The 26,114-nt window shown below is 38.3% G+C and overlaps 1 protein-coding gene across 2 annotated transcripts in view; it reads left to right on the forward strand.

The window, feature by feature from the left end:
* Nucleotides 1-26,114, forward strand: part of WDR45B (WD repeat domain 45B) — a 1,288,431-nt gene that overhangs the window by 828,074 nt on the left and 434,243 nt on the right. For both annotated transcript variants that reach the window (XM_044068126.1, XM_044068127.1), the window contains exon 5: nt 19,151-19,245. In XM_044068126.1, the coding sequence (XP_043924061.1) occupies nt 19,151-19,245 (95 nt within the window). The remainder of the gene's footprint in view (nt 1-19,150; nt 19,246-26,114) is intronic.

Here is a 26,114-nt window from a genome sequence, read left to right on the forward strand (position 1 = left end):
TCCCCCAGGGGATCGGACCTCACTCCACCAGGGCTGCATGTACTTCTACAGCCTTTCTCAAAGGCGTTCCTACCAGGGACATCCTAGAAGCTGCTACCTGGAGTTATGTACATACTTTCACCAAGCATTATCATTTGCCAATTTTCTCTAAATCCAGAGCTGGCTTTGCCACTGCAGTCTTGCAGGGCCTTATAGCTGGTACTAATGCTATCTAAATTCCTCCTCCCAACAATAGCTTTGAGAATCTACCCAAATGTAATGACTGCAACAGTGAAACACGAAGAACATAGTACAATTGTGTAGACTTGCCATAAATGTAGATGTTCGAGTGTATTCACTGTTGCAGTCTTGGTTACCCTCCCTCCTGCCCCCTAACTTCTTTTGGCTATACCTCTACTTTCCTTTAATATGCTTAAAAGCCTTTTTGGTGTATTTGCTTTTTTGTTGGAGGTATACTTTTGTGTTTTTATGTTTAATTGCTCCCATTAGGGGGGCACCTGACATCTGGGGCAAGACAAACTGATGTAATGGCGTCTGCTGCATGTTTTATACCCCTGACGACCTGACGTCATGGACGAAGGGACAGCAACCTAAGCAGGACCCAAGACTTTGTTAATCAGGCTGACTCAGGGCAACCTGCAAGCAGATTACCCAAATGTAATGACTGCAACAGTGAATACACTCTGACATCTACATTTATGGTAAGTGTACACAACTATACTTTGTATCCCTAATTGCAGTCATCCCTATCAGCAGAATCTCCTGTCTCAGTTCCCATGTTTTATTTCTTAGAATACTTTCTGCTACTTTATGGAAATTATATTCTGCATGATTATTGTTCTCCTTAAAGGCCTGCATCCAAAATCTGAGTCTCCTTGTTTCATGAACTTCCCCTGTGTTTCATTGTCATCCTTTTCCACTTTGAATGATAGTTTTCTGGTTGTACTATGTATAGGAGTCTTAACTGTGTAGCCCTGAAATACCCCTTCAGATTGGGTAATCCCAATCTGCCTTGTTCTACTGGAAGAGTCAGCTTGTCCCACTTGACTCCTGCCATCTTCCCCTCCCAGATAAAGTCCTTCAGCTCTTTATTAATTGCTACCCACAACTTCTCCTCTGGTTAATAAAAATATACCTGATCTGTGTATTGGACTAAAGGGACTAAAAACATTTTAACTGTTTGTATCTTACTATCCATATCCATATAACAGAGCTTCCATTTTCTCAATTTTTGTATTATCTTTTGTTTAGTCTTCTCCCATATATCCTTAGCTGCCACACTAGAAACATATTTAATCCATACTTCTAAATATTTTTTCATCATGTCCCTGTAAATATGGGCATTCCTGAACCAGTTCATGTGTGAGTACATAATTTACCACTATTGCCTTTGTTTTAGCTTCATTAATTGTGTATCCTGAAAAGATCTGAAACTGTCTCAAAATGTTCCACAATACTGTAATTTCTTTTTCTGGCTTTGTCAGGTACAAAACAATATAATCTGCAAATAAAGACTGCTTTTCTTGGCCACCATACCAATTATATCCTTGAATTTCTGAGTCCCTTATTTTCTTTGCCAGTGGTTCTAAATTTAATGCAAATAATAAAGGGGAAAGAGGACACTCCTGCTTGGTTCCTATGCTCAAGCAGAAATTATCAGCGAGGACCCCACCCACTTTACTTTTCCCCTCTGATCCGTCCTATATTCTCATAGTCAACCTTAGTTTTTTCAGGAAAGGCAAATGCTTCCATTGTCCTGCTCATAAAATCCCAGCTTACTCTGTCAAATGCTTTCTCTGTATCAAGACCCACCAACAACAATGGCATTTTCTTATATTCTGCTTCCCTGTGGACCACAATGTTCTGTTAATGTTGCCAAATGTTTGCTTCCCCTCCACAAAACTACATTGATCCATATCTTTCAGTTTTAACATTACATTTGCCATTCTTTTAGCAGTTATAGACATGAACACTTTATAGTCATGGTTTAGTATTGAAATGGGCCTGTATGAAGCTGAATCTGATGGATCCTTACCCTCTAAATATTACAGCTACCACTGTGGGACTTCTCCTCTCCTTAAACAAAACCTTCCAGATCTTTATCAGTTTTTTTCCTCTTTGCTTCCAGACTTCCACAGGAATACCATCTATTCCTGGAGACTTTCCTGTAGATTGGTTATATATCACAATTTTTATTTCATCTCCGCCTATCCTAACTGTTAGTTATTAAGCTTCACCTACCTCTAACCTTGGCATGTTTAAATTTTCCATAAACATTTCCATTTGTATCTTTTCTTGATATTCATTTTTCTCTGCATTATAGAGAAATATTTCTAATACCTCTACAGGATCTCTTGTTACCTTCTTTGTTATAGGCTCCTCAAGTTTGTTGACAGCCCTTTCTACTTTCTGTTGCCTGAGTTGTGCTAAAAGTTGTCTTGCTCTAGTGTTATCAAAAAACAGTTGTTTAACAGCAACTTTCTAACCTCGTGCATATTATCGAGGTAATCCCTTATTTTCTGCCTAGCATTCTGCATTTGATCCTCTTGTTCTGTGAGAGTCCCCTTATTCTGCAATACTTGCACATTTGTCAGTCCCTCTAAATAATTCTTGTTTCTTCTTAACCACAGCTCCATTTCTTTTACTTTCACCCTATTTTTAAACTCAGTCTTAATTGTATCCCACTCCCAGCTATATTTTCAGAAGAAATTTCTATCCTAACAGCTTCTGAATAATCTCCATTACCCATTCCTTGAATTCCTCTCTTTTCAACACATAGGTGGAAAAGCTTCAGTGCATCATTTTTATTTCATTGCCCTGTGTTTTTGTTTTAGCTATTATTGGTGCATGATCTGAAATAGTTATTGGGTGCATATCAAGACCTTCAATTAAATGCACATGCTCCTGTGAAATGTAAATTCTGTCTAGCCTAGCCCAGTTTTTATATTTAGGGGAATAATATGTAAATTCACTCCAAACTCCTATTACTGAATTCACATCTTCCATGCCAAATATTTTCATAAATTTCTTAAAAAAATCTACCCTCTTTTGTTATATTTTCCCTTCTGGGCCCCTCAGACACATTCGCACTTCTGCAAATCAAGTTCCAGTCCCCACCTGTAAGTAATATTCCTTGCTGAAAACTGATTATTTCTCCCAGAATTTTCTTAAGCTCTATTACAGCAATTTTAGGTGGAATGTTAATTACATGCCAGTGCAATCCTCCTCCTTTGCCAGTAGTCCCTTAGCACTAGAAAATATGTCATTGTTATCTTTTTATATCTTCTTCTATCACTGTTGGAGCTCCTTTTACAGTTAATATAAGTACTCCTCTTTTCCTTTGCCCCAGGTATTCTGCTGAATAACCATCCTGAAAACCTTTATCAAATTCACATATTCATTTCTTTCTGTGTGTGCGCGTCCTGTAACATAGCTATTTGCACTTTGTACACATGTTTTAATATAGTTCACTACTACTCCTTGGTTGCATTTGTCTGTGAGGTCATTTACATTTAAAGATATTAAGAAAGCATCATTGTATTAAAAAATTATTATTCCAACCTTTTATGGACAACACCTTTTTTGTTAAATGTTTAGTTCCAACTTTTGTTTTACATGCATACACTGTTTGGCAGGTTGAACTTTTATACAGTTGTTTGTCGTATCCATTTGAGCCTATGTCACATCTTATAAAACTTTTTGTTTTATTGAAAGCACTCAAACAAGAAACAAACACACTCCGAATGCCCCCTAAACCTGTTAACGTAATACTCGCACACAAAACTATGTACACCTTCAAATTATATGTATGTATTTTCTCTTAGCACATCTTGTCTATAAAATGGTTTCCTGTTATGCTCAATATCTTTATTTGAATTTTCTTCAAAGTTTTCTTGATTTCGTATCGCACTTTGCTTAATTTGTCCTGTACAGCTGGTTTGTTTTCAAAGTTGTAGTTCAGCCACTTTTCCGTTTCTTATATTTTTGTGTATCTCATTTTAATCAAGTATCTTGTTCTTATGGAAATGTGTCCTCCTGAAGTTGTGTGTCTAGATCCTCATGGTAAACATTTTTTTTTATTTTATGCATTCAAACAATTTCTCTTTCAAAACTTTCCACATTCCTTATGCATTTTTTACACTAAAAGCATCACTCCAATTAGTCTTACATAGTGACTGTTTTTCTAACATATAATCTGTTATTAATCTTCTCTGCATTGGTTTAGATTTAAGTTTGGAAGAATTGTCTAGCAACAAATTCATCTTTATAATCCCATGATCACTGCACTTAAGTAGTGGTAAAATGTGACATAAAGTAACACTAATAATGTCTAATATGATGTTCTTCCATATCACTGTTGTAGTATTCTTTGCCTAAAAGATTTCTTGCCAAGGATAACGCAATGTCTGATCAGTATAACAAAGCCTTTAGTTCTTATAAGCGTCATATGTCACACGTGTATGCTCTCCATTCAAAGTGTAAGGCATTAAGGTAATATATGGATGCACACACCCAGGACTACTTGTCACCAGTCTGAACGCCATTGTTGAATGTCTGTCTGAACACCCTTATGCTATGCTGGTCACTAAACCATGTTTTCAGATAAGTGCTCCCTTGGGATTTCTTCTCCTTCTTTTATTTGTTGTGGCTATTATTGTCCATGTCATCCAGAAAAGGAAAATGTTAGTGTGGGAAGCAGATACCCCATTAAGATCGTCATGAGTGTGTCTTCTGTTTGAGTGCCTCCCATGATCATACACAGTGCTCTTATCAGCTAGGTGCCTGTGCCAAAGATCCTATGTAGTAATGTCTCCTCCTTGGCCATACACTTAGAGAACCATCATCTGAATTTGTTGGCTTAGGATGCTATAGTGGAATCCTCCCGTCTTGAGGGCTAGCCATCTGTCTAGAAGACGGCCAAAAAAAGTTAAGTCTGATCTGGCTGCTGTCCATCCCCCAGATGTCTGTCTTGAGGCTAGTGAAAGCCCAGAAGACCATCCAGTTGTTATTTTGGATTCTTCTGCCATGACCCCTTGGAGACCAGGATGAATCTGGCTTCTTGTATGTCCCTGGAGGCTTTTCATATGTCTGTATCTGATGTTGAGGGAGAACCTTGGCTCATTATTTCTTAAGCACTGAGGGGGGGGATTCCTCAGACCTTGGTTCGGGAAGAGATTCCTATGACTGTTATTGAATCTTTCCAGGAGTCTGATCTTCCTAGGGTGTTTTGTGCAGAAAAACATGTATACACTGACATAACTGGCTTCCAGTCACTGTTCTTTACCCACATCTCACAAACAATAGCAACATCAATCTTGAGGAAACTGCAAATTTTCCAATAAAAACTATCAACTCTATTTGATAAGCATGAAGCATTTTTCTTGTTGGCGTCCAGTTGATCCAGTACTTTTTGGGGGCAGTCATTCAACCCAAAACTGAAAGTTAGAAGAATAATAAATGTATTTGTAGATTGGACTTTATTCCTTGATGTCAAGGCAGTTTTCCATAGTAGTGTTTGTCTTCAGAAATATTCCTTATTGAGCTTTATTTTCATTTGTTCACATTTTATTGCCAATCCTTCATCTGTTCCCAAATATTTATACACTCACTCCTGTTTAATTTATCATATTCCTGTCCCAGGTTGATATTTTCTTGTTGCTGGAGCCTTTTTTTTGTTAAATGTTGCTTTTGCACATTTATCAAGACCAAATGTCATTATTATATCATTTGAGAAAGTTTTAAATATTTGTAGTTGTGCTTTCAACTCTTCATCTGATGAGCAGTTTTAAGTCTTCCACAAAAAGTAGATGAGAAGTCTTTAAACAAGGTCTTCCAAGATGGCTGCACTTTGAGTAACAGCTTGTTTCTGGCTCTTTCAGTGTGAAAACAGAAACTCTGCAGAGAAGGCTAGTAGACTTGTGTTTATGGGTAAATTTCAGTAACTGGCTAGTAAGTGCACTGCCTGGATGCCAGGAATAAAGAAATACTGAAGACCTGGAAAAAAAATAAGCTACACAAAGTGAGGGAGAAACACTGGGAAAGTTCTGCAGCTGATCAACAAAAAGGAATGCAACCTTCAGAAATGACTTCCAGTAACCTACAGAAAGACACAAGACAACTGCATACAGACCTGGTTAAAGTACAGAAAACACAGCTGGTGTATATATACACAAAACACTGGAAAAAAATGGAAGACGCTTTAAACAGATGTTCAGATGAGATGATAAAACTGCAAAAATTAGAGGTCAAAATAAAGAAAAGGCTGGCTGAATATGACACTGCTCAAGAAGAGATCTTTAAAAAAATAATAGAATAAGAGGGACAGAACATGTAGGGCAAACCTAAGATTTTCAGCTATACCAGAGAAGCTGGAAGGAACAGACCGCATTAATTTTATGAAAGCAGAAATAAGCAACTGGACTGGTATTCCACAGCAGGAGCTGTTAGTTGAAAGGGGACATTGTGTGTATGCTCCAAACCTGGCTGTAAGAAAGCAACCCAGACCTTTAATAGTAAAGATGCAATTCTACCAGCAGGAGGAGTTGATTCTGACAAAATTGGGGCAGAAGGACAAACTACTAAAGGTGGGAGGCAGCAGTGTTTGTAGAAAATGGTTACTCATTGTACAGCAGACAGAAGAGGAACTGTATTCCACTATTCAGGGGATGTCAGGGTGTAGGTGTGAGATTCAAACTGCTGTACCCAGCTGTCTTCAAGGTATTCTTCCCTGGATGGAAAAAATCATTTTTGATGAAGTACATGCTAAGGAGGAAATATGAAAGTTTGTCCAATAAAAAGTAAGCTGTGAAACAGAAGGGGATTCTGCTGCTTGTTCTTCTGGTAGTAAAGACCACAGAGGGACTGTACCTTTGAAACCCTTTCAGTTGTTTTCAAAATTTTCAATGGAAAGTGTTGGCAAGAAGGAAGGAAGGAGCACAAGAGTTGACTAGAAGAATCGAGACTACATTGGAAATGAAGCAGAGAGAGGGTTCCAAGAGATGAACAGTAATAAAACCAGTAACTTGATATGATTGCAGTGCAATAATTATGTTTGTGAAATATGATAGAACAAGAAAATCTGGAAATATTGGACTTTTTCAGAATTTGTTGGACTTGTGGGGGGACTCTAAAGCATATGGCCTGCTTCATGTCATTAATGTTTGGAAAAAAGCTTTTTTTTTTTTGGGGGGGGGGGGGTTTAACTGTAAGTAAATATTTTTTTTCTTAAATAGTACCAGTTGTATGGCATGTGGTTTTCTTTACATTCTATAAAGTAAAGTTTTTTCAGTTATTTTTAAGTGTAATGGGGACTATACAGGTGCTGCTCTTTTTTCTTTTAATTTATTTCGCCCTCCTTCTCTCTTTCTTTCCTTGTTTAGTTTTAAGAAATGTAGGCAGTGCACTGTATAAAAAAGCCTAGTTAAAAAGCATGATAAAGGAAAAATGTGCTTTCTCATTCTTGAATGGGGAAATTACTGGATTAAAGACTTTAGATTGATTTAGTAATACGTTTTTAAAACAGTGCAAGTAAATATAAAAAACTTTGAATATTATGAGGCTTTTTTCTAGCAAATACATGCATGCTCAGTAACAATTCTGCAGCTGGTCTTTGTTTCCATTGAAACAGTCTGATAGAGAAACTGGCTGCCTGGTTCGCATGTCTCCATGGAGACGATCTGATAAAGATCAACTGGCCACAGTCTGGTGGAGAGTGATTGGCTCTGGAAAAAAACAGGAAAGTAGAGAGAAATTGGCTAGGAGACAATGTTCTCTGAAAGCATTCATTGTTTTTCCAAAGTATATCATGTTCTCCAAAAGCATTCATGGGCTTTCCCAAAGTAAATGTGGTCTGAAAACATTCAGGGGTTCACCCAGCTTGGGAGTCTTTAATCATGCTTTGACTTAGTGGGGTCCATTCCTGTCATGGTATTAGAAACTCAAAAGATTTGGAGAAATTAAAAAAACTGGGAGTATCCAAGCTTAACTACTTACATACTTAATTACTTATGCAGTACAATTGGTTAATGTTTTTTGAAACCACCATGTGGTCTGTATTAAAGTGAGCACTTGTGTTACTGTTGTAGGTCTGAAGAAGTCTTCTAAGTTAAGACGAAAAGTGCTTAACCATTTATTTTTGTATCATACTGTTTAGTTGCAAAGTAATAAACCTGTTTTTACTTTTTTTCGCTTTGGAGATATAAAGATAAGACAAAACCAATCAGCACATAGTAGATGCACAGGCTGCACCATGCATCTTAGCATGGATGACCTTTCTTTTAGGTTAACTCAAGTCTGTATGTGTGGTTGTCAGTTTGAGACTTGTTTTCCTATTAGGAGGGTAAAACTTCAATATTTTAAGGTGTACATAGTTTTGTGTGTTTGTAGGTGGTGCAGCGGTAGCGTTGTTACCTCACAGCAAGAGGTTCTCCTATTCGATTCTTGGCTGGAGTGCCTTCTGTGTGGAGTCTGCATGTCCTCCATGTGGTCAAGTGGTATTCGAAAGACATGCATAGAATGGGCGTGCCTTCGCTGAAGGTTGAGCGCCGAGCTGGCACCCGTAAAAAAATTACTGCCAATCATTGGCGGACCGGAGTTCCGCTGTGGCGACCCCTAACTGGGAAAAGCCGAAAGAAGAACAAACATTAAGTTAATAGGTTTTTAGAAGGTATTGGGGGTGTGTTTTTGTTTTATTGAAAGCCCTCAAACAAAAAAGTCTTGTATGACATTACATAGGCTCAAATGTGTATGAGAAGAAACAACAGTATAAAAGTTCAACCTGCCAAACAGTGTATGCATGTAACACAAAAGCCGAAACTAGACATGTAACAAAAAAGGTATTGTACATGAAAGGTGGGAATAACTTTTTAATGCAATGATTCTTTCTTTCATGTCTTTAAATGTAAGTGGCTTCAAAGATAAATACAAACAGGAACGAGTAGTGAACTATATTGAAAATGTAGAGTGCAAATTGCTATGTTACAGAAAAAGCACTTAGAAAGGACTCAACATGTGAATTTGATAAAGAAAGGTTTTCAGGATGGTTATTCAGCGGAATACCTGGAACAAAGGAAAATAGGTGTATTTATATTAATTGCAAGGGGAACTCCAATGATAGAAGAAGATGATAAAAAAAAGATAATGGCAGATTTGTAGTGCTAAGGGGCTGCTGGCAAGGGAGGAGGATTACACTGACATGTATTTACATTTCCTCCTAAAACTGCTTTATTGGAGCTTAAGAAAATTCTGGGGAGAAATGATCAGTTTTCAGCAAGGAATATTACTTGTAGGTGGGAACTGGAATTTGATTTGTAGCCAAGAAGATGTGTCTGGGGGGCCCAGAAGGGAAATTTTAACAAAGGAGGGTAGAGTTTTGAAGACATTTATGAAAATATTTGGCATGGAAGTTGTGAATTCAGTAATAAGAGCTTGGAGTGAATTTACATATTAGTCCCCATGATTTAAAAACTGGGCTAGGCTAGAGAGAATTTACATTTCACAGGAACATGTGCATTTAATTGAAGGTTTTTATACCCACCCAGTGACCATTTCAGATCATGTGCCAATAATAAGTAAAATAAAAACACATGGTAATGAAATAAAAACGAGACATTGATGCTTTTTTCACCTGTCTATTGAAAAGAGAGGAATTTAAGGAATGGGTAGTGGAGATTATTCAGGGGCTATTAGAGAGGATAGAAATTTCTTCTAAGAATATAGTTAGGGAGTGGGATAAAATTAAGGTGGAGTTTAAAAATAGGGTGGAAATAAAAGGGACCTATGGTTAAGTAGTAATGAGAATTATTTAGCAGGACTGACTAATGTTGCGGAATGGGGAATCTCACAGAACAAGAAGAGGATCAACTGCAGAATGCTAGGCAGAAAATAAGGGATTACCTTGATAATATGCATGAGCTTTAGAAGATTGGTGTCGAGCAACTGTTTTTTTGATAACACTAGAGCACAAAAACTTTTAGCACAATGACTCGGGCAGCAGGAAGTAGAAAGGGCTGTCACCAAACTTAGGGAGCCTATAACAAAGAAGCTAACAAGATATTCTGTAGAGGTATTAGAAATATTTCAGAAATGTTATGAGAGTCTCTGTAAAGCAGAGAAATATGAAAATCAAGGAAAGATACAAATGGAAATGTTTATGGAGTAATTAAATATGCCAAGGTTAGAGGTAGATGAGGCTCCATTACTAACAGGATAGGGGGAGATGAGATAAAAATTGTGATGTATAACCAATGTACAGGAAAGTCCCCAGGAATAGATGGTATTTCTGTGGAAGTTTGGAAGCTAGGAGGGAAAAAACTGATAAAGATCTAGAAGGTTTTGTTGAACAGTATCTTAAGAGGTGGAGAAGTACCACTGTCCTGGAGGAAAGCAGTGGTAGCTGTAATATCTGAAGAGAGTAAAGATCCATTAGATGCAGTTTCATACATGCCCATTTCAATACTAAACCATGATTGTAAAGTGTTCATGTCTGTATTGGCTAAAAGAATGGCAAAAATAATGCCAAAACCGATGTATATGGATCAGTGTGGTTTTATGGAAGGGAGGCAAATGTTTGACAACATTAACAGAATGTTGATGATCCAGAGGGAAGCAGAATTCAAGAAAATACCATTGTTGGTGGGTCTTGATACAGAGAAAGTGTAGCTGGGACTTTGAGCAGAGCAATGGAAGCACTTGCATTTCCTGAAAAAAAATATAAGGTTAATTAGGACAATGTATGAGGGATTAGATGTGAAAATTAAAGTGGGTGTGGTCCCCTCTAATAATTTCTGCTTGGGCAGAGGAACCAGGCAGGGGTGTCATCTTTCACCTTTATTATTTGCAGTATATTTAGAACCATTGGCAAAGAAAATAAGGGAATCAGAAGTTCAAGGATGTAATTGGTATGTTAGTCAAGAAAAGCTGGCATTATTTGCAAATATAATTTTGTAACTGACAAAACCAGAAAAAGACATTACAGTGCTGTGGAACATTTTGAGACCATTTCGGATCTTTTCGGGATACAAAAATTAATTAAGCTAAAACTAAGGCAGTAATGGTAAATTATGTACCCACACATGAATAGATTCAGGATTACCCATATTTATGGGGACATGATAAAATTAAATATTTAGGAGTATGGAATAAAAATGATTCTAGTGTGGCAGCTAAGGATATGTGGGAAGAGAGTAAGCAAAAGATAATACAAAAACTGAGAAAATGGAAGCTTTGTTATATGGTTATGGATAGTAAAGATACAAGCAGTTAAAATGTTTTAGTCCCTTTAGTCTTATACATTGGTCAGGCATATTTTTATCAGCCAGAGAAGTTGTGGGTAGCAATTAATAAAGAGCTGAAGGACTTTGTGAGGGGAAGATGGGAAGAATGAAGTGGGATAAGATGATTCTTCCAGTAGAACAGGGTGGATTTGGATTACCCAATCTGAAGGGGTATTTCAGAGCTACACAGTTAAGACTCCTTTACATAGCACAAGCTGAAAACTATAATTCAAAGTGGAAAGGGATGATGATGAAACATGAGGGAAGCTCAAGAAACAAAGAAAAACTGGGATTTTGGATTTAGGCCTTTAAGGCGAATAACAGTAATTCTGCAGAATATTATATCCATAAAGTAGCAGAAAGTATTCTAAGAACTAAACCAACATGTGAATAGAGAAAGGAGATTCTGCCAATAGGGATGACTGCAGTTTATGGATACACACAATAGGCGAGAGGGGGCCAGAATTTATTGGAGAAAACTGGCAAAGGAACCAAGGTATTGGTAGCAAATAACTAGAAAGGGAAAGATGATAGAATGCGAATACGCCAAGAATTTATTTGGACTGCAGGTTAGAGAGTGCCTTCCATATCAGGGATTGATTTCAGAGTATAGGCAAAGAGAAAGAAATAGGAGTGTCCTAAATGAAAGACCAGCACTGGTAGAATTTTTAATAGAATCTAGAACAGAAGTTGCCATTTAAAAAGGAATAATTAGTAGAGCATATAAAATATTGCATGATAACTATAAGAATCAATCAGAGGAGGTTAGAAAGGATTAGGAAGAGAGATTGGATAAGCAATTTACAAAGAAACAGTGGAAGGATATATGTATGTCTCCCAAATACACAACAGAATTAGAAGATTTAGGATTTTTTCCTGGAAATGTTTACATAGATATTTGTATACCCCAAGTAGACTCCAGAGAATTCTTCCTCAGGCAGTAATTGTTGGAGGTGTAAAGTGGAAGAAAAGTAATTGGGAACAAATTTTCTGGGAGTGTGGTGATTTGGTGGACTTTAAGGATCCCCCTGCAGGATGCACTGTCTGGAATGCTGGGTGGGCAGATTGGTCTGATGAGGTAGATGATTTTTCTGAGCTATGATACAGAATCAGAATTGCCTAGACGTGGTAAGGCCTTGCTGTGTCTAATAATAGTGGCTGCCAAAAAATCAGTTATAAGAAAAAGGAAATCAAAATCTAAACCAACTTTACTGGAAGTAGTGAATATAGTTAACAGAGATAAAACAACTGGAATTAAGATCTTTAGAAAAGGGTAGGAGCAAACTACATAAGAAAAAATGGGAATTGTGTAAACAATGCATACAAAGGAGGAATGAGGTCTAGAAGGCGGCAGGACTTAAAATGAGCTATGTAATGTTTGAGTGAGAAAGATTGGGTAGATTCAGTGATGTATAATGTTTGCAACTGGGAGTGTGTCAGTATGGTTTGTGATGTAAAATGCTTACAAGCAGGATTGTGCCTGTGTGGTTTGTTTGCATTTATGTAAATATGTGATTGCATATGTAGTAAATGATGGTTTAATAAAGATGTTTCTTTAAAATAAGGCAGGAGTTGGATAATTTATGTAATATTTCTTAGGTTATGTGATGTATAGTAGTATATGTGAAGTATGTTTGTTATGTTAATATAGTTTGATTATTTTTATATGAATGTAACTTTGCCTATGTCAGAAGTGATAATTCAATAAAGGTGTTTGGAACAAAGTCAGCTGGTTTCTGGGGTGAAATTGTAACCATAGCCTAATCTGTAAAGTAAATTGCCTAATGGGTTTAAGGCAAGATAGAGCAACAGCAGCAGTGACAAAGAATCAAATATCCCCCTTTGAATTTTAATCCCTGGGATGATATGTCCATTGTCATGGCTCAGTTGCAAAGTGGTTTACCACCGTTTCATGGTCAATGTAATAGATTTGATCAATGCAGGTGTATCTTGTATAAATATGAGCATTCCTTTAACTATATGAATGTGGCATACTGTCAAATATTTTTTTGTCGTCTGTACATGCCATACTTGGGTTTCTTTTCCTTTTTTCAGTTGTCTGTTATGGCTCTGTTTAACAGCAAATTGTTCTTTGTTTCATATGACTTTTCTTTTACTACCTTTCTGCTTTGTTGCCATAATTGATTTTTTTCCAAAATGATTATAAACTCTTATCTGCATCATTTCAGGCATAGAATTTGTGTATTGTTGGAAGGTAGGTTATTGGTCTGTTTGTTTTAGGATGGTTTACAGGTTAAATCTTGAGGAAGAGTCTAGTTTTTCCTGTTAAACAGATTTATGTCTGGGATGTGCATTTAAGCAGTTCTGGCTCATGGCTAAATTTTGTGTGTAAAGATGTTAATACCTTTAACAAGAAGTTAGGGTACTGCATCTTGGCTTGGGGTTTTCCATTTACAAGTGTTTAATTTTTTATCATTTTCTCTGGCTGTTACTTTACCCCATTTCATATCCTTTACAGTCAGGCTCCTTACTGTTTTTTTTTAATTCTTCTATCCATATAACATCTTTATGGTTCAACATGATCTTCGTAAATACCTCCCCAAAATGTACCTATGTATTCATTTCTGGGTGAAGTTTCTATTCCTTTTGCTTTGCTTCCCAGTTCTCTATATCTTTTTGGGTCAATAATGAATGGCTTATTTTGTAGTTTTCCTTAATATTTGTCTGCATACCTCCTAATTTTTTTCTGCTTATGCTAATATTTTTAGTTTATTATTAGCAATAGTGAATGATGCATCCTCGTCTGTTTTGATACTATGTGCTGCTTTTTACTATGTCTTCTTTCTAAGGATTTTTGATGATCTGTTCATTTTTCTGTACTGTTCTAATAGTGATACTACTTGTTTTATAATTTGTTTTCTTTTCTTTATTGGGTGCTTCCATAGTGGCACTCTTATTTATTTCCTTCCTTTCCTTTGTTCTACTTTTTTGTGGTAACATTTTATCCATTATTAGTTTAACTATACACTAATATATCCTATTTATTTCTATCACTTGAATTTCTCTTAGTAGTCTTGGTTACTGTATTCATCTGTTTTGGCAATCTTCTAACGTTTTAGGTTATTTACTTTCTGTAACCTGTTTTTTTCATCTAGCTTAATATATCTGTCTGTATGTCTGTCTCTAAGTCGAGCATGTCTGCCCTTAGATCATTTTCTTCTGGACTGAGGATTTTTTTGCTGTCTTATTTCCTGCAGATCTTCGAAAGAAGGTTCATAAACATTGCCCTGAGACTTATCCTCTTCATATTTTGCTTATTCTGATATCCCTTCATATGGGACCCACTGGCTTATCATGCTGCAATTTTACCCGTGTCAGAGTTGCCAGGGTCTCCTGATCCTTTCCATGCTGTGCATTGTCAACTGAACTTTTGTTCAGGTCTTGTACAGAAGGCTCCAAGGCATCACTATGTGGCAATTCATCAGATGCCTTGTGGACTCCCTACTACACTTTATTCTGGGGGCCCATTCTTCCATCATGTTGCATCACTGCCTATGTTGGAGTCTATATACTAAACTTTTTACTTCAATAGTCCATCACTTCAGTTTCTATTTGTTTAACTTCTGTCTTACTAATCCTGTTTTCTACATTCCTCCTTTGTGATCTTAGTTTTTGTGTTGTGAAATTTTTCATGTCCAGATGTGTGTGCTTGTTGTTCTCTTCAAATACACGTGTTGCTGTTTTTTTAATTATTATTGTTTAGTTTGGCTTTCTCCTCTGCATAAATATTGCCCCATCATACTGAATCTGTTTTTCTTTCCCATGTTCATGTTTCTTTTTTATACCTTTAAAAAAATTTTGGGTTTTCTCACTTCCTCTGCAGCTTCTTTTTCCAGGTGACCCAAAGCTTCTTTGTCTGTGATATTTTTCACGGATTTTTTATGTTAACGAAAACAAATTTTTATTTGTAACTTTTAACAGTTTTTCATGTGCAAATATTTTTATTTCCACTAATTAATATCTCAGTCTTTCTGCATATCATTTGTCTGAAATGTTTGGGCTTTTTATGTAATAGTAACGGTACATAATTTCTTCCATATCTTCACCAGTCCACTTTGTTAGCTGTGTGCCTCTTTTTTGGCCTGTAACGTTTTGTGGGCTACTTTCTTTAGGAGGCCATCCTTATTCAGTATATCTAGAGCAGTCATGGAGATGTCACTGAGAGAAGTCACTCCACCCAAATTGCTGGTATAACTTGCTCGTACCTCTTGTGAGAGAATATTGCCCGAGTGGTGCACTTGTATTGTACCCTGTGCATTTGCAGGTCACCTGGCAATTGATGCATTGGAATCCTTTACGGTTGTCCCTGATGTACATACAGTTGATGCGACCAAGTACCTCTGGAAAGAACACCCACTTAGTGTTTCTCATCTGTGTGGTACTTGAAAACCACATGTTTCCATGTGCTGTTGCATAACCTGGAGGAACTGGCGTAGTATCCATGAGTCAGATGCCTGGAGTTACACCTACTGTGCTCCCACATGGTCGCTGGAAGGTCCATGTAGCAAGTACTATCAGTGCTATACATGTACCTTGATGTGTGCAGCACTTTGCTTTCCACTAATGCTTCATGTCTGCATATGAGGGCAGCACATGCATGCCATTATTATAAGTAAATGTAATGAATGACACCACTAGACTGCATGATGAAACAGTCAACACACAAAGCATTTCAGTGTTGCAAGTAAGATGAAAATATCAACAAATGGCTTTGGTTATCTATTAGGTTGTTTCGACTAGTTTTCCTAAAGCAAAGGATGACCATGGTATTTTGAACAACACCAAATCAGAAAATTATTTTTAGCAGTTGTATCACTGCGTTTTTGAAAAAATCTCACTTAAAATATTTTAATACTTGCCACATTCTGTTTTTGTAGCCAAAGACTCATAATGTTGGAAATACTTATAATGTTGATGCCTATGTAGCGTATTCTGTAGACTTAATTTGATTGTAGTACAAGCTGAAAGGTCTGTTTCTTTGTTATTTTTGTTGTTAACCGGTATTCTTTTATTAATTACTAAACAAGGGTTTGGATTTTTGGAGTAATTTTTATTGTTAAGTAGTTCAATTAGTAGGAAGAGGGACTGCAAAATTTGTTGTGTCTTGGGTTTAATTTTTTTTTAATGCAGAGAATTATTGTTACTGTGTTATGTGATTTATGGTTCATCTGTAAATCTCAGATTTATTGTTTCTTTTTTGTGGCAGTAGCTTTATTTTAGGCTATGCTGTTTCCCCAAGCATACCCTTTTATAGGGAGATATTTGTACATATCTTTGTAGTAGATATTGCTGTTTTATAACAAATTTTCACTGTTTTACCCAGATACATGCATAGTTGTACTTTTTAAATAGTTACTTTAAGTGAAAATTGGTTTAGCCTGCTGCAGTTGTACTTGGGTTAAATAGATTTTTAAAGTAAGTGCATATTGTTTTAGCTACTCTGATAAAACTCTTTAATTATTCTTGCTTACATAATTAGTGGGGTGAGGTTTGGGGGGGTCAGGGCATGTAAACATTTATTTCTACAGCAGTGGATGTGAATGCATACATTTAGTTAGTCAAACCTAGGCAGAGCAGTTTGTCTACCACAGACTCTCTTTCCTGTGGAGACAGTTAGCTGAAAGAGCTGAAGAGAAAATGGAACAATGTGGGATGTATAAGGTAGTCTTGTGTATTTTCTTGTCACTACCTAGCCAGTGTAAGTCCCACAATGGTCCATTTTTTTCATATTGACTGTACCACTATTTTTTAAACTTTTAGCTAGGAGAAGGTATACGTAAAGTAGGGTAAACTCCAATGTTGTGATTTACTGCTACAGTGACTGTTCCAAAAATCTACTGTTATGGTATGGTATACTTACACAACTGAACATTCTTGTAAACAAGTAACTCTGAGCATTGGTTTCAGTGGCAAAACAATTTTGGATCTGAAGGCATCAAAGGAGCTGACAGCGTAAATATTTGTCATGTTGAAGTAAGCCATTAAATGCCTCATGTCATGATGTTATCTACAACAATTTTACGATAATTTGCTAATGGATGTAAAAGTAAGTTGTTTTTTTTCTGGCTTACTAATGAAAAAAAAAAAAAAGAAACTTGCTTTATTGAAGCAGGTGACTGAGAGGAAGATCTTTAGCCAGTAATGTTCACTGTCTGTGGAGTTGGTTGACAAGTTGCAAACGTATCGGGGGCACAGTCCCGGCTTTGAGGTTGTGGGCAGTCTCTTCTTATGAAAAATGTTATTGCAAAATGCATTTATGAATACATTTTTAGCTAAAGGTGTAGTGAATGCAGTGTCGTTAACCTAAATATCCTAGATGCACCTAGAATACCTGTATTCCTGTATTACGTATAGGGAAGTGAAAGTAAAAAGGAATTTCCAGGGTAATAAACTATCTTATGAGAAGAAGCCATCTTCAACACTTTGAAATGTTTTAACAGTATACACCTAAAATTACAGCGTAAACACCCAAAATGAGTTTTCCAGTGATACATTACTTAAAATGAGCCTCTAGGACTCAGGAAAACCGTCTGCCTTTCTGCAAAGAATTGGGTGTTGGCAGTTAGAAGTAATTCAAAAGTGCTGCAGGATGTATTGCTGCGACAGATCCTGTCTAGTATGCTTGTATCTATCATGGAAGGTTTTTGAGCAGGGTGATGCCAAGATTTATTTGTTGATCACAGAATGACAAACTAGTTTCTTTCAAATTCTCTTACCTTACACTTTACAGGGTAGGTGGTTAAGAATCATTGTATGTCCTTTTGGTGGAAAAAGTCAATAGCTAGCCAGATACTGCGTTGCCATAGCCTGATTTGTGGAATTCAAAGATGCAAAGTTTATTTTTCATTTATGTAGGGTATTGGAAAGGCCATATCCAGAATCCAGTATAATGTTCTTGCAAACATGTTAAAGAAGAGGCATCATTAAATTACAATTACTAAAATGGTGAAGGATGTGAGAGTAGAATATTGGTATAATTTTGAGAAGGACCATAATGTCCAAGCAGAAGTGTAAAGGGTGAAATGAGTAGTAACTTGAAGTGGAATTAAGGAAGTATTATTCCATATGATGGTGGTGGTGCCCTCGTGCACATTGGTTAAGGTAGTAGTACTGTATTAATCAACAAAGAGTTTGGGGAAAATTTGCAACAGGAAGAAAGGATCAAGGTAGGAGAGGGGCACTTGCATAATGGGCTAGTTTCAAGACTCCTGGACTTGATTGTCCATACGTGATCTTTATTCACTATCACTACATGGTCAAATTTTGGCCCTATGAATTTGTGAAAATTGCCAAACTTATGTGCTTGCGGTTAACATTGTAACAGCCATAATTTTGCTGACTTTTTAATGTTTTTATCCTACTGTCATACTTGATATGCTTTGTGTGACTTCTTTTTCATCATGAAGTACAACTGTGTCATTCATTACTACAGTTACTGTTATAACTAAAACAATTGTAAAAACTCACTTTGTGATGAAGTTGTCCAGTTGCTGTGATATACTTCAGATAGGGAAGTTGTAAAACTGTGTTGAAAATTCTGACCCAGATTACCAAGTTGTCGAAGCTGTGAGCCTTTGTTCATATTGGGGAATGTTTCTAGTGTTCATTGCTTGAGTCTATACCTTCTAACCAAGTCATTTATTTGTTCAGACACTTGAAACGGTTTGTCTTTTGTAAGACTTAGAAAAGTGCAGGGTGATTGCACTGCTACTTCTTTTCCTTTTCCAGTATGTTGACACCTTTGAGTAGGCTTGAGCTTTGTGGTGTTTCAACAAGTTTTGATATGCATGTATTAAATAGAGTATAGTTTAAGTTGAAATACTACAGATGTAACTGATGCATATTTCCCCTTTCAGGATTGTAGTAGTCCTTGATTCGATGATAAAAGTATTCACTTTCACACACAATCCCCATCAGCTGCACGTCTTTGAAACTTGCTACAACCCTAGAGGTTAGTAATGTATATTTGATAGACTGCTACCTTTTCTTTTTGTCTTGTATTCTAATGGTTTAACTTGATGAATTTTCACTATTAAAATAGTTTAAATCAATCCCTGCGTTTTCAGTGTCATTTTCCTTATTTCCACTGTGCCCAACATGAGTTGTTTGTGTTTGTGCATACATTATATATATATATATATATATATATATATATATATATATATATATATATATAATCTGTATATGTGTGTTTGTGTGTGTATATGTATGTGTGTGTGTGTGTGTAGATATATATATATATATATATATATATATATATATATATATATGTGTGTGTGTATGTATGTATGTGTGTGTTTGTCCTTCCTTAGATTAGTAGATTAGTGTTGCAGTACTCCAAACTGTTGGGTTATCTCACCAAATATCCTGGAAATCCAGCTGGGGTACCAAAGCCAAAACCTTTCATAGAGCCATATGTTTAACATTTTACCTAAGCTCACAGGTGTAAGGGTACATAAGCAGACATATGAGTGTGAAAACCCCAGACTATCTTGCCACCAGTCCGAATGCAGGTCTTGCATCCATTGGTCTTGTTCAGATAAGTGATTGGTCTTGTTCAGATAAATGCCCCATTGGGGAACCTTCCTTGTTTTTTCTTGCAGTTATTGTGATTTGATATTGCTAGATGTCAGCTAGGAGAGGGAAATGAGATTTTGATGGATTTCTTATAAGGATTGGGAAGAAACTGAAAATGCTGTCATCTGTGTTAGCATGTTTGGCAGGAGATTTGTGAATATTCTCAGTTTAACTTGTATTGTGAGATTTAAACTTTTTCCTCAGTACAGGGATGGGGATGACTTTGATAGTTTTATTCATACTTTTGAGAGGGTATGTAGACAGTATGATGATATCCATGAGCTCTGGGTTCATCTCCTTACTCCCTTATTCCATGGTAAAGCTGTTCAGGCCTTGTCAAAATTGTCTAATGTAGATTGAATTATGTTAAAGTTAAGAAATTTCGTCTAGATTGTTTTAAAGTAGCACATGAAGCTTATAGGAAAAAATGTTGTGCTCATAGATGCAAGACAGATGAAAGTGCATGTGGTTATATTGCAGACTTAAGTACTTACTTTCACAGATGGGTAAGTGGACATCAGGTCACCACTTTTGAGGGACTGGCAGACCATTTGCTGAGGGGAAAAGCCTTCAGTACTATGCCTGATGACATGAGAGTCTGGTTAGACCATGAGTGCAACTCTGCAGAGTAGTTTGGGAGAAAAGGGGATCTCTACTTGGCAAGTAGAGCACCACTGCATAGGAAAGGGATACCCAGTGCTGTACATGGACATAAGGGAACCCATGGGGGCAGTCTAAGCCACACCAACAGAGTTCACCACTAACAGGGGAAACTACTAATCCAACTGCATGGTTAGGAATTAGATGTTTCAAGTGTAACCAGAGGAGACGCATAGCAGCCATATGGTCATCTAGGCAAGGTGTGGATGCCAAACTGCCAGCAGTAAGTTGTTTACAAACAGCTGGGGTGCCAAATTACCACCAAAATTTATATCCTGTCTTAGTAGATGGTAAACTGGTTCATAGGTGTGTACTAGGCTAATGACCTTTTTCTTCCTGGTTGCAAAACCCTTAGTGATGAGATGTGCCACATAGAAGGACTTTTTGACCACAGTGGCAATGTGGTGGTCAAAAGAGAGGTTGCTGTCAACCTGTGTTCCCAGATCTGTTATAATGCCTTCTGTGTTCAGTGGACTACCATCAGTTTGGTATTTCAAGGGAACCGCGTTTTTCCCAAAAAGGATGGACGACACATTTTTTGGCATTGAGCTTAAGGCCATGGTTCTGACACCAGTCGTCTGTCTCATTGAGGGCTTTCTGTAGGATGTCAGCATTACTTGGGGAGTTAATAATAGCTCCCAACTTGCAATCATCTACGAACTTTGTCAGCCAGAGTCCCTTCGTATTGGCCTGGACTTCAGAGAAGTAGATACCAAACAGGAGAGGACCCAGGACCGAAACCTGTGGGACTCCACTCGTCACTGTTCAGCAGTCTGACTGGGAGTCAGCTACTTTCACACTGTGGGTTCTGTCTGTGAGCTACTTTGCAACCCACCTAGTGATATATGGGTTGATGCCTAGCTTAGTAAATTTTTCTATGATTCCTGAGTGGGGAATGGTATCCAAGGCCTTGACCAGATCAAGGTGGGCTTTATGAACCACTTTACCTTAATCCACAGCTCTGGTGACTGACTCAAAGAAGTTGACAAAGTTGAGCAGGCATGATCTACCCTTCACAAAACCAAACTATAGGATCCAGAGTTTGGAGATTCCTATATTCTTGTTTATTAGGTCCATGATGATGCGTTCCATATGTAAGACTCATCAGGCTAATGGGGCGATAGTTCCAAGGGTCTGTAGTCGCTCCTCCTTTGTGGAGAGGGATGACTGTAGCAGTGTGCCATTCAGTAGGGACAAAGCCTGAGGTGAGGCTGTGATTGAACAGGGCACACAGGTGAGGTGCCACTTCACTCTGTAGTTCATGTAGAACACAGCCAGGGATACTGTCAGGTCCCATAGAAGCTGTATTCATGGCCTTGGATAGTGCTGTTTTAATCTGTGCAGCAGTAATACTGGGTGCCTGGTAATCTACTGGTATTGTGATTGGTCCTTTGAGGGGGGGGGGGTAAAGTTAGCATTGACTCTGTTCGCCAGTATATTTGCAATATCTGTTGGCTCGTTAACTGCTAAGAGGGGGGGGCAGCCTCTGATATAACCACTGGGAGGCCCCCTACCATCCCCAGTGGTTAGACAAGAGCAGTACTTGACTTGGACAGTCCACTCCAGTCAGAGCTTTGGGAGGGACCTCGTTTGAAATACCTTTGGCTAGGGTTCATCTTGACTGGGAGGGTAGAAGAGGAAGAAAGCAAGTAGGTGTGTTTGAGGGTATTCCTGTAGATGTCCTGATAGGGAATTCCTTTGATCAGTACCTTGTGTACATGCAGTGACTGTCATGGAGAAAGACATGTAGGTCCAGTAGTCTGGGAGAGACCCAGAAAGATCTCATACCAGAAGCTGGGACTGGCATGGTGGCTGTTTCAGAGAAGGTGCTATCTAATACCAATAAGTCTGAGTGTGAGCCACAGCTGCTGGTGGGTACCGATGTTCTCTTGGACATGGTGACTGCAAGGTCGGAGGTAAGTGGTGGTATCCAGAGTGACACTGAAGTGCAACTGTCGGAAGTTACAAGACTTCCTGTGGAAGGGGAGCTTGTGTTTGAGAATATTTCTGCAGATGTCTCAATAGGGAATGACACTGATTATGCAGTGCCTTGTGTGTAAACAGTGACACACAGGCTGGGAGACAGGTATGTAGGTCAGGTGGTCTGGGAGAGACCCAGACAGATCTCATACCTCAAGCTGGGACTAGTGTGGTGGCCGTTTCGGAGAAGAAGCTGTCCTGTAACAGTAAGTCTGAAAGTGAGCCACAGCTGCTGGGAGGTGTTGATGTTCCCTTGGACATGGCGACTGCAAAGATGGAGGTGAGTGGTAGTACTCAGAGTGAGGTACAGCTGTCAGAAGATACTAGGCTTCCTGCGGTAGGGGAGCTTGGGAGGGTCGCAAATGTACAGTTGAGACAAGCTCAACTTATGGACCCTACACTACAAAGCTTGAGGGAGATGGTTAAGGAAGCACCTGAGGCTCAAGGAAGAGGGGAGCCTGTATACAGGAACCAAAGGTTTGTTGTATAAAGAGTGGACTCCTAAAGGAGACCTGGAAGGTGAGGTAGTAAGGCAGCTGGTAAAGCCTGGAGCCTACCATCTCACACTTCTATTTATACTCCCTAATATTCCTTGGGAAGGGGATATTAAGGCATAGAAGGAAGGCTTGTTGTGTAGAAAGTGGATTCCAAAGGGAGGGCTGAAAGGTGAGGTAGTACAGCAGTTGGTAGAGCCTACCATTTGCCATTTTTAGCTAAAGTTCCTAATATTCCTTTTGTGGGTGACATTGATGTAGAAAAGGTGGCAAATGCTTTGCTCAAAATCTTCAGCAGGGTGGGGTTTCCAAGGGAGAAACTGACTGACCAAGATGCCAACTTCATGTCAAACCTGCTGACTTGTCTGTGGAAGTATTGTGGGGTGAAAAGTCTAAAGACCACCCCCTACCATCCCCAGATTAATGGTCTTATGGAGAGGTTAAACTCTACATTGAACACTATGCTATGGGCATTTGCAGACCAACATGTGATGGAGGTCTTGGATAGATTAAGTAGGGCAGGATTAACCATTAAACCCAGTAAGTGCCAAGTGGGTATGGCAGAGGTCACTTAGGGCACAGAGTGGGAAATTGTAAAATTAGGCCCTAACCTGTAAAGGTGAAGAGTTGCTCAAGTTTGGCCAGTTCCTGCTACTAAGAAACAAGTGAGAGCAGTTTTAGGGACAGCGGGGTACTAAGGAAATGTGTGCCCAATTGCAGTACCATAGCTGCACCCGTTATGGACCTAACTAGGAAGAATAAACTGAACAAGGTAGTGTGGACCACATATTGTGAACAGGCATTCCAAAAATTAAGAGATTTTGGGAGGACCCCCTGTGTTAGCCAGCCCAGATTACAGTAAAAGAATCTATTGTACAGGTAGATGCTTTGGGTTGTGGAGTGCATCTGTGCTTAGCTGAGTTTCCTCAGAAGGAGAACACTGCAGAGGTGTTAATAATGCCAATGCAAATGGATTGCCCAGGATAGAAGTGGGTAAATATTCCCAGGTAGACCAATTTTTCTCAAGCGTTTGTTTTAAAAGGTCACTTGAAAATCATGCTCAAGTCATAAGGTGGGGGGAGAAATGGGAAGAAACTGAAAAACACTGTCCTCTCTGTTAGCATGTCTGGCAGGAGATTTATGCATATTCTTAGATTAACTTGTATGCCAGCATGCCCAATTGTGAAAATGAAAATACGTTTTAAAATGAGTATCTCCCTGTTTACACAGAATGTTCAAAGAATCTGTCAGTGTTTTCATACATTTCTAATTGCACATGTTTGTGAGGGACATTCTAAAGTATAAACTCTGGAGAATCAGCTGAACATTAGGTGATGTCATTAGAATGTTCCTGGTTGCTAGGTGATTATTTGAACAGCTGATTGACAGGAAAAAGAACTTTTTTCAAACAGCTGACTGTTATTTGTTTAATTTTTTTAACTCATTCCCTCCAGTACAACTCTTTTGAGTGTGTACCTTTAACTCCTAGTGGGTGTGGCCTGAGCCTTTAAAATGAAGTTATCACCTTACAATTCTAATAAATACTCATTGACAGAGGTCAAATATCAATATAATTGTTTTTGCCATCATGTATGCATCAAGATAAAATATTCTGATACCTTGTATGAAGCATGCTTTTGGAATTATTAATGCAAGTATGAACAAGTAATATTTGGCGCATAGAGGAGCAGTAGGCGGTAACTGCAGATGCCCCTGGAGGCGTCACTCGAATGTAATGAGTTAATAAGACAATTGAGACTGTTAAGCTGTGCAGTTAAAGTACTGAGCAGTTTGTGAAGAGTTGCAGTCAGTGGACATCCATGAAAGAGAACTCGCCAAAAACTGTAAGCCTGGCGCTACCTTGTTGTTATGGTTTAGATTAGATCAGGGATAGTATTCTCTAGTTAAGTCAGGAAAGTTTTAGTTGCTCAGAGTTTTTCTAGAGTAATGGACTTCTATCCTACAGTTTAATTTTACCATTCTGGCAATTTCATTCTGGTGTTTATTGAAAGCTATTGATTTTAGGGCGGCCGCGGTGGTGCAGCGGTTAACATTGTCACCTTACAGCAAGAGGTTCCCCGGTTCCTTCCTTGGCTGGGGTGCCTTCTGTGTGTAGTTTGCATGTCCTCCCTGTGGTCACATGGGTTTCCTCCAGTTTCCTCCCACATCCCAAATATATGCTGTAGATGGATTGGGCACTCTAAATTGGCCCTCGGCTTGAATGTGTGTGCCTTCTGTGGAAGGTTGGACACCGGGCTGGCAACTCGACACCGTAAAACTCCACTGCCAATCATGAGTGGACAGGTGATCCGCTGTGGCGACCCCTTACCAGGAAAAGCCGAAAGAAGTAGATTGAAAGCTATTGATTTACATTCTTGTAATCATTTTACTTATTAAATGTTGTTCATTACTTTACATTGTGGCTAGAAATCAGTGTTTTTCTTTAGAGATTAGTGTGTGTTTATACCTGTTTGATACTCCCCAGGTCCCCTCAAAGGCCTGGCTGCTCTGGTCATAGCTGTCATTTATTTTGATTTAATTTTCATAATTGGACACTCCTTTAAAAGAGCATGAAGACACTGATTGGTGGGAGCATTACCATATTATTTTGTGGAAGGAACACAGCTGGAAATCTGTCAGGTTTCCCCAGAAGTGTTTGGATGTGTGAGATTTAAATTTGCTTTGAGGGTGCGTGTATCAGAGGTTTTAAACTGGGACACATTGCTCTGAAGTGTATAATAAGTTTAATTTGGGGTGGACAGAGCTATATAGTCCCATCACCGGAAAATAGAGCGTGTTCTTGTAGTGCTGTTTGGGGAAAATCGTGAAATATTACTCCTGTTTAAGACGGTCTCACACACTGGAGTCAGTAGTGAGGATTGAAGCTCCTTAGTTACTGACTTGGGATAATGAGACGTCACGTTAATTGGTGGCAGTCTGGTGGGATATAGCCAGAGGTCACAAGGATCATCACTCCCAGTGTCTATTTCGCCTAGATGCAGAAAACTTTAAAAATACAATATTGCCAATTGTTTGTACAAAAATGGCAATGACATATTGGAGACCCGGTGCCTTAACTCATTCCCTCCAGTACAGCTCTTCTGAGTGT

The sequence above is a fragment of the Protopterus annectens genome, chromosome 4.part0 (assembly GCF_019279795.1).
Source record: "Protopterus annectens isolate FY-2018-M chromosome 4.part0, PAN1.0, whole genome shotgun sequence".
NCBI lineage: Eukaryota > Metazoa > Chordata > Ceratodontiformes > Protopteridae > Protopterus > Protopterus annectens.